Source organism: Chrysemys picta, chromosome 18 (assembly GCF_011386835.1).
Source record: "Chrysemys picta bellii isolate R12L10 chromosome 18, ASM1138683v2, whole genome shotgun sequence".
Lineage (NCBI taxonomy): Eukaryota > Metazoa > Chordata > Testudines > Emydidae > Chrysemys > Chrysemys picta.
In genome coordinates, this window is record NC_088808.1 from 8,469,718 (window position 1) to 8,483,706 (window position 13,989).

At 51.2% G+C, this 13,989-nt stretch overlaps 1 protein-coding gene across 2 annotated transcripts in view; it reads left to right on the forward strand.

Moving 5' to 3' along the window:
- STXBP1 (syntaxin binding protein 1) overlaps positions 1-13,517 on the forward strand; it is a 68,280-nt gene extending 54,763 nt beyond the window's left edge. The window contains exons 18-20 of one of the 2 annotated variants that reach the window (XM_008174345.4): positions 1,972-2,126; positions 3,785-3,910; positions 11,257-13,517. In XM_008174345.4, the coding sequence (XP_008172567.1) occupies positions 1,972-2,126; positions 3,785-3,894 (265 nt within the window). In that variant the 3' untranslated portion in view covers positions 3,895-3,910; positions 11,257-13,517. The remainder of the gene's footprint in view (positions 1-1,971; positions 2,127-3,784; positions 3,911-11,256) is intronic. The other variant, XM_008174346.4, reaches the window with a different exon arrangement.
- The last annotated feature ends 472 nt before the right edge of the window (positions 13,518-13,989 follow it).

Below are 13,989 nucleotides of genomic sequence, written 5' to 3' on the forward strand. Positions count from 1 at the left end.
CTTAGTGTCTGAGCCTCCCATGCCGTGATGGATTCTATCCTCCCCACCCGCCAGCATCAGCCCCCTTGTAGAGAGGGGAACTGAGGCACAGGGTGGATAAATGACTTGCCCAACATCACGCAGATAGCATATGGCAGGGCCAGGGACTGAACGCAGGTCTGCTGAGTCCCCACACTGAGCCTTAAGCACAACTTATCTTCCTACGATACCCTGTAAGCCATTCCTGCGCCAAACCTGGCTTGTTCCACACACAGTGTGCTCAATCCTCAGCCAGCAATGCAGCCCCCTTTCCGCAGGCCTAGCCTGGGACAAGACTGAGCTCCTGGAACTCTTCAGTCTGCTGTGTCGACAGGCTCACCAGCTGTGCCTGGTGAACAGGTTAAACCACTTCCTCCCAGCTCTCCATGGGAGAAGACACCTGCCACCAAGCTATTGCCTAGCCAGCCAGGATAACCTGATCACCCCAGGGGAAAAATAAGGGGAGGGAGTAGAGAAAAAGGGAGCCAGAGAGAACAGAGTAACACGTATTAAAGGGTCTGTCGGTATCTAGTTTATCATCATCTACACCCAAAGTCTCTAGCCACATTTCCCCGGAAGTTCTCTTACCTTTCAGACACGGTCAGAGTTTCCAGGCCCAGTTGGTGTCTCATGCTCCCCAATGACAGTACCTTCCTCTCAGGGAGATCCCTGCTCCTGCAGCTGTTTTCCCATGGCACTTCTTCTCACCCCAGGGATGAGCTGGGTCTGGCTTATATAGGCCTAGGCCCTGCCCACTCCCAGCAGGCTCTGAGGGGATTGGTTAACCTGAGTCAGCTGCTTGTGGGTTTTTTTCTGCCCAGAGGTGACATTTCAGGCTGTCACAACATCCCAGAATGCATTGCCCAATGGTCCCCCAGGCACTCTCTCCCCCACTAAGGCACTATGGGATAATTGCTCAGGTTTTCGCAGCGTGCACTGCTACGTACATGATTAGGCAGCAGGGCAGGTGTGGCTGCACTGATATGGGTGAGGGAAGCTGCAGTCTGGACCCAGCTCAACCCTGTTTGTTGTAAACGGGTGAGAGGAGGGGGTCGGGAACTGGCTACAAAAGTACAGGTGTATTTGGCAGGTGGAGAAACCCACAATCGCCCCAGCACCAGCAGCTCACAGGGACTTTGCTTTTGTTTCTTCTGCATTGTTTCCCTTCTGACTCCGTGGGAGTGAGGAGCTGTTCAAAGTGCCCAGAGCAAGGCACAGGGTAGGCGTGCGGGTGTGAGGTATGCCTCGCTCCGGTCCAACAGCGGCCCCCGATGGTCCAGTTCTGAACCCCAACCATCCCCTAGATCTGCCGTTGCACCTCACCACTGTCCTGCATCAGCGCTAGTCCATGGCTGGCATTCGAATCCTGAACCTTTCCTAAACTGGAACACCTAGCGATGGAAACTGCTCTGTGCCTCAGTTTCCCCATCTGTAACAGAGGGATAGCTTACTGCTAATCGAAAAACATTTAAGATCTCTGCATGCAAAGTGGTATAGCAGCACCAAGTTTTATTATTGCTGCCTGTGTTCTAATAATATTTAGCACTTTTAATAAAAACTGATTAACCCTCTCAGCAGCCCCAGGAGGGCAGGCAGCATTGTTAACCTCTCTGCTTCAGTGTGGAGTTCCCTGCTTCATTTTCCCCATAGGTACTGTCACTTATTCAAGACTGGAGAGGGAGCAGAACCCAGGAATCCTGACTCCCGGCCCTGTGCTCAGACACTAGATCTGGGAACAGAACCCAGGAGTCCTGACTCCCGGCCCTGTGCTCAGACATTAGCCCACATCTCTCACCCAGTACTGCCCAGAAGAATTCATCACAGAGGCCTTCACTCTTCCATAGCAATGAGCAGACATAGGAGTCGATGAGCACTGTGCGTAGTGATTTCAAAGCCATCTGAGTGCAGAGACTGTGCTGTTTCACCTTGTTCCCTCCTCCCTTCCCTCTCTAGTGCCCGCTATGGACACTGGCACAAGAACAAGGCCCCCGGTGAGTACAGGGCTGGCCCTCGCCTCATCATCTTCATCCTGGGGGGCGTGAGCCTGAGCGAGATGCGCTGCGCCTACGAGGTGACGCAAGCCAGCGGGAAGTGGGAGGTGCTAATAGGTGAGTGCCGCGGGCGGTCTGGGCAGCGCCATGCACTGCTCCATCGCACTATCTGGCTCCATCCCATGCTTCTGTGTCTCACCCTCTCTCTGAATGCCATTCCTCTCTGTGCCAGAGGCAAGCAGACAAAATCCAGTCTCCAGATGACCGTGTGGGAAGGACCAATGTGGAAAGCTAATTTCCCGCCCTGAGAACATAGGGTTTGCCCCTACAGACCACTGACCCTTTGAATCTGGCATCCTGGCTCTGGCAGTGGCCAATACTTGATGCTTCAGGGGAAGGTGACCTCTCTCGCGCAGCCAATTTTTCAGTGCTACACAAAGGGAGTGGTTGAGTGGGAGGAAAGGGGAATTTCCTTCCTGACCCCTGAAGTGGTCTGTTTTGGCCCTGAAGCATGAGCTTTGATTAATTCTTGTCACACCACAGTGGTTTTTATTGGTCAGAAAATGTATGCATCTCCACAGATCTTCTCCAGGGTAAATGCTTGGAGATGCTGCCAACAGGGCAGCACAGAATGTGTTTATGTCCCAGGGGTAGAGCCAAGAGCCAGCTGGTGGCGGAGGGGTGAGGAGCCACAAACAACTCCAGGGGAAAAGGACTGGCTAATGCATGATGCTGACAGGGAGAGACTGGCCTTTTCCTTGCTGCAGGCCAAGACTGAAGTGCACCATAGGTGCTCTGTGTCTGCCTCTGCTTTGGGTGGGGGCAGATCTGGAATAGCAGAAGCAGGTGTGGGTCCGGTCTGAGGGGGATAAGAGAATCTGCGCCTGGTTCTAGTGAGTGCTTTTAGGCCCCCACATTCCTGAGTATGAAATTCACTCCTGCTGGGTTAGCACGATGTGGCCTTAACACATCACTGCTCAGCTTGACACATACAAAACTTAGGCCCCCTCGTGGATCCTCTAACCAATCCCTCATCTGCTCACTGGATTTTCTCCATTGGAACATGCACTCCTCACTCCGCTTAACCTCTCCTCTGACCCCCGCCGCCTGGTCAGCCACCTCTCCGTGCCGTTCTGTGTCGTGGGTAACGTCAACGTTCTCATAGCAGTGTAATATCTCCCGCTAACGTGCTCTCCGGTCTGCGACTCTGTGATCGTTGCATGTGTGTTTAATGTCCCCCCGACGATGCTGAGTGTCTCTAACCCTTCCTGGATGGCAGCAGTTTACCTCCGGGCCTCCTTGCTAAGCAGGGTTCTGACTAAGGTCTAGTCCATTCGATTCCTTCAAGGTTTCTCTCATATGATCCGGCCCAGCGTCCACTGGAGTCAATGGAAGGACTCCCATTGACTTCAGTCGCCCCAGATTTGGCCTTGGTCCTAATGTGCTTCTTAGAAGCCTAGCAGCTCCGCAGAAATCTGAGGCGAGGGCCGGGGGAGGAAACAGCTGATCGACTGTTGCTGTTGTCTTCATACAACACACCTTGGTTCCCCACGGAGGCCCTGTGGTGACCGCATAAGACCAGCCTCTGAGCTCATGTGTAAATGCACGCGGTGTTGCTCACCCAATCATACATTTACCCCCATCTTTCTCTGTGTCTCTCACTGGCTTTCTCACCCATCCTCACCTGCTGTGTATTATGAATATTAGGCCTAAGTTGGCATGTTCCTTTAATTTATTTCTGTTCAAGAAGTCAGCCCGCCTCTGTTCTCTCACAGGTTCTACTCACATTCTTACTCCCACCAAATTTCTCATGGACCTGAGGCACCCCGACTTCAGGGACTCCACTAGGGTATCTTTTGAGGATCAGGCTCCAACAATGGAGTGAGAGCCAAAGAAACAAAGTAAAAGCAGCTTATTAAAGAAAAGAAACTCTTCCACTCGGAAGGGTTTTCTTTGATTCTTCCGTCACTCTTTTTTCTTTAGTTATTATTATTTCTACTCTTTTTTTTTCCTTTTGTTTTTTGGTTCTTTGATGAGAAAATGCTTGCAGTTCTTACTACCGATTTGAAAATGTGTCCAGCGCCGCCTCCATTAACCCTATACCATGAATCTCTTTTTGGCCAGAACTTGCCGGCATCCTCATGCCATTAGTTACCCATTACGTAGTCATAGAGATGCAGGTGGCAATGGTTCGCTGGCCTTCACTTGACTGGAGAGACGCTTACACTTAAGGCATCTGAGTGGGGAAAGGCCATGAGGTGGACTCACAGACGGTCAGGGTGTGTGCATGGATTTACAGCCCGAGTAAGGCCCAGACAGCACATGCATGGATGTGGAACACGAGCTGAGCAATGTGTAGCCGAATCAACAAAGTCTCCTACATTGGTTCAGAGAGGACATGCATAGCAGATCGGGTGTTAGGACAAACCACGGTTTCCAGGTGGCAGGGGCCACGCAGACTCCTTGTAGCATTCAACAACAGAGTTACATGACTGTTGGATAATAATCACCATCGGACATCAGATGACTGTCCCCGTCTTTCTCCCATCCATTCCACAGGGGAAAGTTGAGGTGTTGCCGTAGCCTATTTCATGCAGCTTTCTCCATCAGGGACTATTTCAATCCTCTAGTGCTAGGGTCTAGATGTGTGTGTGTGTGGGGGGGGGGGTAGATCTGGATGCACAGGGGTTTGTTGGGGGGGTTTGGGTGCAATGGTAATGGGACTCTGCAGGGGGGTCCAGTTGAAGGTGGTTGGAGTTCAGCGAGGGGGTGTCTGGGTGTGTGGGGGGGGACAGAGCTCAGCAGAGGGGTCTGGGTGTGGGGGGTTCAGTGGGGTGGGGATCCAGGTGCAGCTGGTTGGGGCTTAGTGGGGTGGGGATCGGGGTGATTCGTTGGGGTGGTCCAGGTGCAGGGGAAGTAGGGCTCAGCAGGAGGGTCGGGGTTTGAGGGGGTCTGGATGCATGGGGGTTGGGCAGATGGAGGAGCAGCTCCCCATACAGTGATCCCTCCCCCTGCAGCTGAGAAGCGATGGGTGCGGGGGAGGGGGGAGTTTGCAGAGCTTCCTTCAATCTTGGGAGAAATCTGGGGGGGGGTCTGACTTAGCCCTGGATATTGTGCAGGGGAAGAGGAAGTCCCGTCCTCCCCAGCCCAGCCAGGACTAGCAGTTGAATCCAGCACAGGGTAGGAGCCACCAGCCGGGTCTCCCCAGTCCCACCCCCTACCCCACAGTGATTTACCTCTCTGCCGCTGCCCTGGGCACCCAAAACATACTGCTGGGGAGGGTCGCATGACTGCTCTTGTGGCTTCTCGTTGCTTCCCTGCCAGAAAGTCATTTTTCTGCAGGGAAGCAAAGAAATCTGTGGGGGACATGAATTCTGCGCATGTGCAGTGGCGCAGAATTCCCCCAGGAGTAATACATGAGGAAAGAATGAAAGTAGTAGGGGAAAGAATCTTAAAGGGCCCTCCATGCACATGAGTAGAGCAGCACCAGATGGCGCTGACCTGTTTTCTAAAGGGGATGTGACACTGTCTCCCCGCTCCTGTAAATGCTCCAAGTGCCTCAGTTTATTGGAAGCAGCCGGTGAAGGATCAGGTGAACGAGAGCCGCGTTGATGCAGATGTGGCTGGATGCTAATTATTCCTGCCTCTTGCCAGCGAGGTCCTCTTGTCGGCTCCGATCAGCCAAACGCTCGTGTCACTGCGCTGCCACTCTGAGCTGCAGGGCAGAGGCAACGCACCTCTGCCCCTCCCAGCTCTGCCTGCCCTCCATGTCTGTCGCCCCATCCAGTACCTGCTAGGGGTTGTCAGTGTGATTAGCAAGGTGGCCAGGAGCCCAAGGGCTCCCCTTTAGTTTTGTTTAAACTGGATCCGATTGCGGGCCACTCTCACCATCTGAACCCAGAGCCGTGGCCTACAGCGCTCACAAGTCCTTTCAGGCAGTGTCCCAACTTGAATCCAAGCAGCCGCTGTATTAAAGGGCCATTGTCCATGGCCAGAGGTTGGGTGCCAATGTCATTCGGGTGCAAGGGAGAGAATTGGCTTAATTGGCTTTACCAGACCGTATGTTGGCATCCAGGCTCATATTTCTTCAGTGCAAATCCTTTTGGTTCAATTTAAGCATCAACCTCCCTCCTCTCCCCCACTACAAAGTTTGCCAGGCCAAAGCATTTGAAGAGGCCCATTTGCTGCACAAATGCACAGCATGACTCTAAATACATTTGCGTTGAAAAGCGTCCATAGCAGTGACATCTCTTCTGCCTCCCTGGGCTGCTCACCCGGCATGCACTCGAGATGCCAGACTGACTCAGGGTTCCTTGCTTATCACACATGCATGCCCCATCCAGTCTGCAGTCAGTCAAGAGCTGGGGAAGAGAAGTGCTCGGTAGAGCCAAACTATCTGTGCTGCACTGTTCAGATCCGCTTCTCGAACATTGCTCTGGGGTCTTGCTCTCTGCTTTTACAGGACGCAAACAGCAAAAGCATTGTTAAAAGCGAGGAGGTTCTCCCAGCCAATCTTAAGTACCCTAGTGGGAGTTTATCATCGGGCATGCAGATTGCTGGCAGGCGGCACGGAGTTTGGTGCCACAGATAGTTTATTTCTTTCAGGGGATGGGTGTCCACGTCCTTTGTGACGTGTGGTGCCCAGGAAGCGCGGGACCATTACGTCCATGCAGAGCGCCATTGGCAAAGTCATGGCTAGGACCCGGGTCATTTGCGGTACTGAACATCCCCATCCAGATTCCTGACCAGGATTTTAGAATAACTACAGAAGAGGTTGCTCCCAGAGACCCCAGCCCAAGTTTTTATAAGGCATGCTGGGATAGGACGTTGGGATTTACCCAGCGCAGTACAGATTTCCACACAGTACGGACAGGAGTAATAAAACGCATAGGCATGGTATCTCATTGTGGAGCGTCTCATCATTTGGACCATAACATCTGACTCCCAGTGCCATGGTCTAACTGCTAGACTGGTTCTCAACCCGGGGTAGTGTACCCCTGGAGATACTCAGCGCTCTTCCAGGGGGTACATCAACTCATCTAGATATTTGCCTAGTTTTACAACAGGCAACGTGAAAAGCACTAGCGAAGTCAGAACAAACTAAAATTTCATACAGACAATGACTTGTTTATACTGCTCTGTATGCTATACACTGAAATGTAAGTACAGTATTTATATTCCGATTGATTTGTTTTATAATTACATGGTAAACATGAGAACGTTTCAGTAACAGTGTGCTGGGACACGTTTGTATTTGTTTGGTTTTTGTAAGCAAGTAGTTTTTAAATGAGGTGAAACTTGGGGGTATGCAAGACAAATCAGACTCCTGAAAGGGGGACAGTAGGCTGGAAAGGTAGAAAACCACTAGACTACACAGCCTTGCAGTTAGACCACGGGCCTGCGAGTCAGGAAACCTAAATTCTGGTCCTGAGTCTGCCACAGTAGTGGTGAGACCTTGAGTAAATCATTCTGCCCCTCTCTGTGCTGCAGTTTCCTCAGCTGTAAAATGGGGATAACAGCCTGAGCCTTCAAGGGGTTTAGGCATCTGCCTCCCATTGATTTCACTGCAGCGGGGCAGGGACAGAAGAGAAGAGAGGGAAGTTCTCACATATAGCAGCATTTCTTCCCAAATGCTACAGGAGTCACTTAGGCTCCTAAGTACAATTCAGGATCTGGGCCTAACTCCCATTGATGTTAATGTAGGCACCTAAATACCCTTAGGGATGTGAGTTAGTGATATTTACCTTCCTTTGTGAAATGCCTTGAGATCTCCGGATGAAAAGCTGTATAAAAGCACCGCGTATTTTAACAGTGCTGCCAACTTTCACAGTATTTGCTGTTTTACTCAAAGCCCCAGCTCCAGGAGTCATGTGATCAAATTAGACTCTCGTATTTCATGTTTGTCTTTTAAAGTAAGTTTCTAGCCAGCCTGGTTTCCGAGAAAAGCTTGAAAACACGAGCCCCTAAGGCCCCAGAAACTGGAAGGCAACTAAAAAGAACCCAGAAAGCGTATGACTCTGTAAAATCGCATAATGTTTGCACCCTGAGTCATGATTTCTGAATGCTTTGGGATGGCAATGCGGTTATCACATACAGGGACCTATGGGTTCTTCAGGCCCCTAAGACTTTTTTTGAAGCAGATAATTTTCTTGGGATCTATGTGAAGAAGGTAACACCGGGAGGGCTGCTCTCATCAGGAAGCGCTCCGGCATCTTGCCAGTCATGTTTCGCTTTCTCCAAGAGGGCAGCTCGCCCTGCCGAGCACAGGGTTGGCAGACTCAGGTGTGAAAAACAGTCAACCCAGACGGTCGGCTTCCTTCCAGTGACGGCTTTATCTCTGGTGCTTTACAAGCAATATGGGAAGGAGTCTGGGGGGGAGAGGCCAGGGAGCTCCCTAATGCCATCTACCCCAGAAGGAAATAGAGCAGATATGCTGGGGAGTGGGGGGAGGGCTGCTGTCCATATTGCAGGGAGCAGGGCTAAATCGACAGAGTGACAGGGCCTTCTTTCTCCCCCACCCCCTCCTTTCTTGCCTTATACAAGAGAAACTCGCGGTGCTCTAGTTATGAGACGAGGGGCCGTGTCTGTGGGGCAAACCTGGTGCGAATGAGGATGAGCCAAATCGCCACGCCTCTGTCCCCTCCCTCCACCCTGCAGCGAGAGCATTCTGGAGAGCAGCCAAGCGTGGGGACCCCTGAGCCCAAATTCGGATGCAGCCCTCTGCATTAAGCAAGTGTTTTGGATACACTGTGCACCCTCCTTCCCCCACCGCTGACGTGAGCCAGAGTAGAGGGGGGTAGTAACGTGGCTTAACCCCTCCACTGAAACGAGTCGGAAGGGGCGTCTCCTACTCCCTGGTGTGTGTCACAAAACCACATAAGAACATAAGTGATCTCTCTCCTGCCATCCATCTCCACCCTCTGACAAACAGAGGCTAGGGACACCATTCCTTACCCATCCTGGCTAATAGCCATTAATTGACTTAACCTCCATGACTTTATCCAGTTCTCTTTTAAACCCTGTTATAGTCCTAGCCTTCACAACCTCCTCAGGCAAGGAGTTCCACAGGTTGACTGTGCGCTGTGTGAAGAAGAACTTCCTTTTATTTGTTATAAACCTGCTGCCCATCAATTTCATTTGGTGGCCCCTAGTCCTTATATTATGGGAACAACCAGATGTAGTTGGGTAAGGTGTGCAGTCGGGAGAGTCCCCAGGGTGCATGTCAGCGCTCCCTTATTTAAAGGAAAGGACGTTAGAAAGAATAGGAGCTGCATGGGGATGGATACTACATGGCAATCCAAGCCCCAGCACCAGGAGGCAATGTACGTTTAGCCGGAGTGGGTTTGTCTGTGCCTTAGACAGGGGCCGGGAGTCATTGCATGGGGCTGGAGTTGGGTTCCCTGTATAAATACGAGGAGGTGAGAGCGCTCAGGGGCCTGTTTCTGGTTTCCTGTACAGCAGGGTGACGTGGGAATAATTCCACTGACCTCACTGGAGTTACATGGGTGTAAAATGCGTGGCAGTGAAACTAGGATCTGGCCCCAAATGAAGCAAGCTGGTGCCCTATTTGTGAAGGCGCGGCGCTAGGATCCCCCGTCATGGCCCCCGGGGGTGGAGCAGTAGATTAGAGTAATGTGACTCTGGAAAGTGACCGGGGGGAGGGGGTTGTGCATCCACCCCCCGTAACCTTGCGCACATGTGGGGGAGGGGGTGGAGGCAAGACCGAGACCCAGCATGTTGATGCTGCAGCTGTCTGCTTGGCCGTACCATGCATACAATCTTGGATGTCTTAGCCTGGTGACTGGCAAGGCCAGGGACTGAGCTGCATGGCCGCTGAACGGGTGCCATGAGGGAGAGTCAGGAGAGGTTCCTGCTGCAGGGACCAGCTCCTAGTTTCAGAGGGCAACTTGTGAAGGCCTCCCATTCCTGTTCCCTGCTCCTTCTCTTCTCTGGCCTGTTCCAGCATCTCCTGTCGCTGCGCCCAGCGAGCGACTGGCACCTCCGGCAGCCTCTTTACCCAAGGATGCCGTTCGCTCTGGCAAAAGGAACCAGCCCCACCGACACACCTTGATTTCCTCCCGTATGTAGGGATGCAGATGCAGCCCGTGGCTGAAGGTTCCTCTGCCTGTCTGTATAAGTCTAGCTGCCGGTGACCTCCCTCCCTTTCTCCTCCGCGCCTCTTCTCCATCTTTCAAGGGAGGCACATTTTCAAGTGCTGATGACTTTCCATTTGGTTCTCCTCTCCCGCCCGACATGGTGGCGGCCGTGGTGGCGGTAGTGTCTTTCCCCGAAAGCCACCGCTGCATGGCCTCATGCACCACACACCACCCTGGCCTCATGCACCACACACCACCCTGGCCTCATGCACCACACACCACCCTGGCCGCTCCATGCCCTCAACGCCGTTCTGTTGACGCGCAGTCCATGCCCCCACCACACGTTCCATGCATCATTCTGTTGCTGCACCTAGTTCTCTTGCTGAGAGGCCTCCATATATTTCTTTTTCTTTCCTTTATTGTTTTCTGCAATAGAAACACTCTTAATACCATAGGCTTCCATTTTTGCAAGCATTTCCAATAATGTACCGGGCTGTCTATGCAAGGTAAGGCCTCAGGTATCAGAGTTGGCCTCCGCTCGCCTGGCCAAGGCAGTGACCATCGTTGGGTTGGGAGGGCAGGTTCAGTGGCAGGGGGATGCCCTCTGGGGGCGGGGAGGCACACACATGCTGCTCACACACAATGCCTGCGCTCTGTCTCCCCCCTTCACTTCTAGAGCAGTAGCGCGCATGATGCGCGCTCTACATCCGGAGCCCTCCGGCTGTGTTAGCGAACGCCCGCCAGGCCCTGTCATCCCCTCTCCCTGCTATATACATGAGCAGTTGGGGCCACCCCTCCGGCCGCGAGGGAGCGTGGGGGGTTCTGCCACCAAGCCACACACCTCTTTCTCCGGTAGCCAAACGAGGTGTGGACATCGCTCAGCTGTGAGGGCGCACCCTACCATGCTCAGCCTGGCCGTACCAAAGCCCTCCAATGGGAATCTCATTCCCTCCCAAGCGCCCGAAACACCGACCTTAACTTTGCCTCTGGCCAACCACGTGTGCTGCCTCGGCTGTCACTATGTGGGGGGAGCAGGGCCACCCAGGGCCTTTCTTAGATGGGGTGCACAGGCTGGACCGCAGCGTGAACGCTGCCAAACTGACCCTTCAGAGCGCTAACGATCTTCCCATCCTTCCCTCTGCCTCCCACAGGGTCCACTCACATCCTCACCCCGCAGAAACTGCTGGACACGCTGAAGAAACTAAATAAAACAGACGAAGAAACCAGCAGTTAAAACAAAACAAAGTGAACGAAACGATGACGACTCCACCTTCCTGGCTTATGGCAGTCCTCCCATTGGCTGTCCCGCTAAACGTTACTTTGCTGACCCATGGCTCCATCTCCCAGCCCCAACCCCGCGCTTTCTCCCTGTTCTTGTTTCTAGAAACCTGCCCATCCCCCATTCCCCACTTGCTCCTCATTTTAAGCAAAAGTGTTTGTGTTGGGGAGTGGGGGGGAGGCAGGGAAGCAGAAACAAAATGCATTGTGTTAAAAAAAAAAAAAAAAACCCGAAACGCAAAAATATTTATTCTCTATGTATGTATCCCAAAACCCCAAACCAGACGCATTTTCAAATAACCCATTTATGCATTGCTAGAGAAGAATTTTCCAAGCATTTTTCCAGGCTGGATGGATGCACATGAATTATTTACAGCTATGTGATCTTGTACCTAACCCAGATGCAAACACAACTGCTCCATGTAGGAATTTGCTCAAATATGGACTTGGTAGAGTTCTTTCCGTTACTGCTGTCATTGGGGGTTTTTCTCAGCTTTTTTGGGGGGGGAGGAGGGGTGTATGTGATTCTTAAAGGTGTAGTTATTTTGTGTTTCATGGAGGAATATGTTAAATTGGGGATTACCCATGATTCCAACAAACCTGTCCCCAAACCTTCTGAGGCATCCTCTGCTGACAGATGTTGACCAGCCCTCCCCCAGCAAGGTTCAGGTGAGCACATCTGGACAGATCAATCTGATTGCTGCTGGAGGGGTGACCTTTTGCTTTGCATATGTAGGCGGGGCTTCTGAGAACAGCCAATCAGGACTTTGTTTGGGAGGTGGGGGTTAGATGTGCACTGACCAATCAGCTCGTTGGTCTATCTCGCTGAAGGTGGCCAATGCTTGATGTTTCAGAGGAAGGGACAAAAGCCAAACAGTGCAATGCGCTAATTGCGAGCAAGTCGGGGGCAGAGCTGGGGGAAACGGCTGAGCTCCGTTCAATGATTGGCTGGTTGTGACCAAAACCAGCCCCCCCGCTTTAAATTGGGATCCTAGAGCTATTTTTCAGGCAGAAAGAAGGGATATTTTAGCACTACCTCTCACCACAAATTATCGCCCACTAGAGGCGGAGCCCAAACCTGCAGGTGCCCAGACATCCTTGCTATACTATACTGCTGCCCGTCCACATCCTTTCTCCAATGGTTTAACCCTTTTCATACCCAGCCTCAGTTTGGCATATTCCTTAAAGAAAAAAAAAAAAATATATATATAGGGACATATTTTTTTTAAATGTGTGGGGGTCAAAAAAAAATCTCTCTTTGCTTGCAAAAAAATTAATGAAACCAAGGCCGTTTATATCTCTGCATTGAACTTAAGTTAAAAAAAAAAGAATAATAAAGTAAGCTAGAGGCCGTCACCTCCTCGGTTTCCTCTTGAGATCCCTTCCGCGCTGGCCCTAGTGGTGCCTCCCCCGTTCGTTTCTGCTGTTGTCGTCCAGTAGTGAAATGTTCATGACTGTGGAAATCGCCCAAACTCTCCCAACCCGGCCTCCCCATGTCCCTCTTTCACAGCGGACTGTGTGTATATTAGTTACGGTGTCTTGTGATGTTCTTACAAGCTTGGCGTATAGTGGTTAAACTAGACCTTGTTACTTTTCTTTAAATTATTTCCTCTTCCTTCTCCCACCACCACTGCATTGCGATAGTTTAGGGGTCCTTTCCCCCCCCGCAAGGACTTGAACTCCACTCCCTCCTCCCACCCCGCCCTTCCCAAATAGATCTCTCGGTTTCATAGGTGTTTCAATTTTTTCCTTGTCATCGCCCCTGTTCCTGGCCCAGAACATTAGATAAGGGCAAAGTCTGTAAACATTTGCACTGATATTTGTTAGTTATTCCTTGCCCTTTCCCCTCCTTTTACATTTTTTTTTAAAATTAGCGTTGTACCTGATTCAGGATCTTGTCTGTTGGACATTTATTGCTTTTTTCTGTTACAGTTATTTATATAAACAAATAATTTATCAAAAAGGAAACATTTTAAAAGCATCTCGTCTTGGAACTTGTTTACCTAGAAACTTACTGGAATCTAAGTGTTTGAAAAGTGTTGAAGCACAAACATATATCATCTCTGTATATCTGTTCTTCTGTACGAAAGCACTCAAGTCAATAAATAAATACGCTCCCATACATGGTGCAAAAGGCTGCCTAGCGGGTCTTCTGTTGGGGGGTGGGTGGGAAGGAAGGTTGGTTAGAACATTAAGAGAGGGGGCCTCCCCCCCGAGTCCCATGCTCAGAAACAGATCTGGTTGCAAAACAGAGGCTGGAAAATATTGCAACTTTTTTTTTGTTCATTTTTCCCCCCTTTTTTTGGAGGTTGAAATTTTGATCCACTTTCATCAATTTCAATGAATCCACAGCCGATAAAAAAAAATAGGTAAAAATTTCACAAATGTCATCAATCTCCCCAGACCTGAAGAAGAATCATAGAATATCAGGGTTGGAAGGGACCTCAGGAGGTTATCTAGTCCCACCCCCTGCTCAAGGCAGGACCAACACCAACTAAATCATCCCAGCCAGGGCTTTGTCAAGACGGGCCTTAAAAACCTCTAAGGAAGGAGATTCCACCACCTCCCCAGGTAACCCATTCCAGTGCCTCACCACCCTCCTAGTG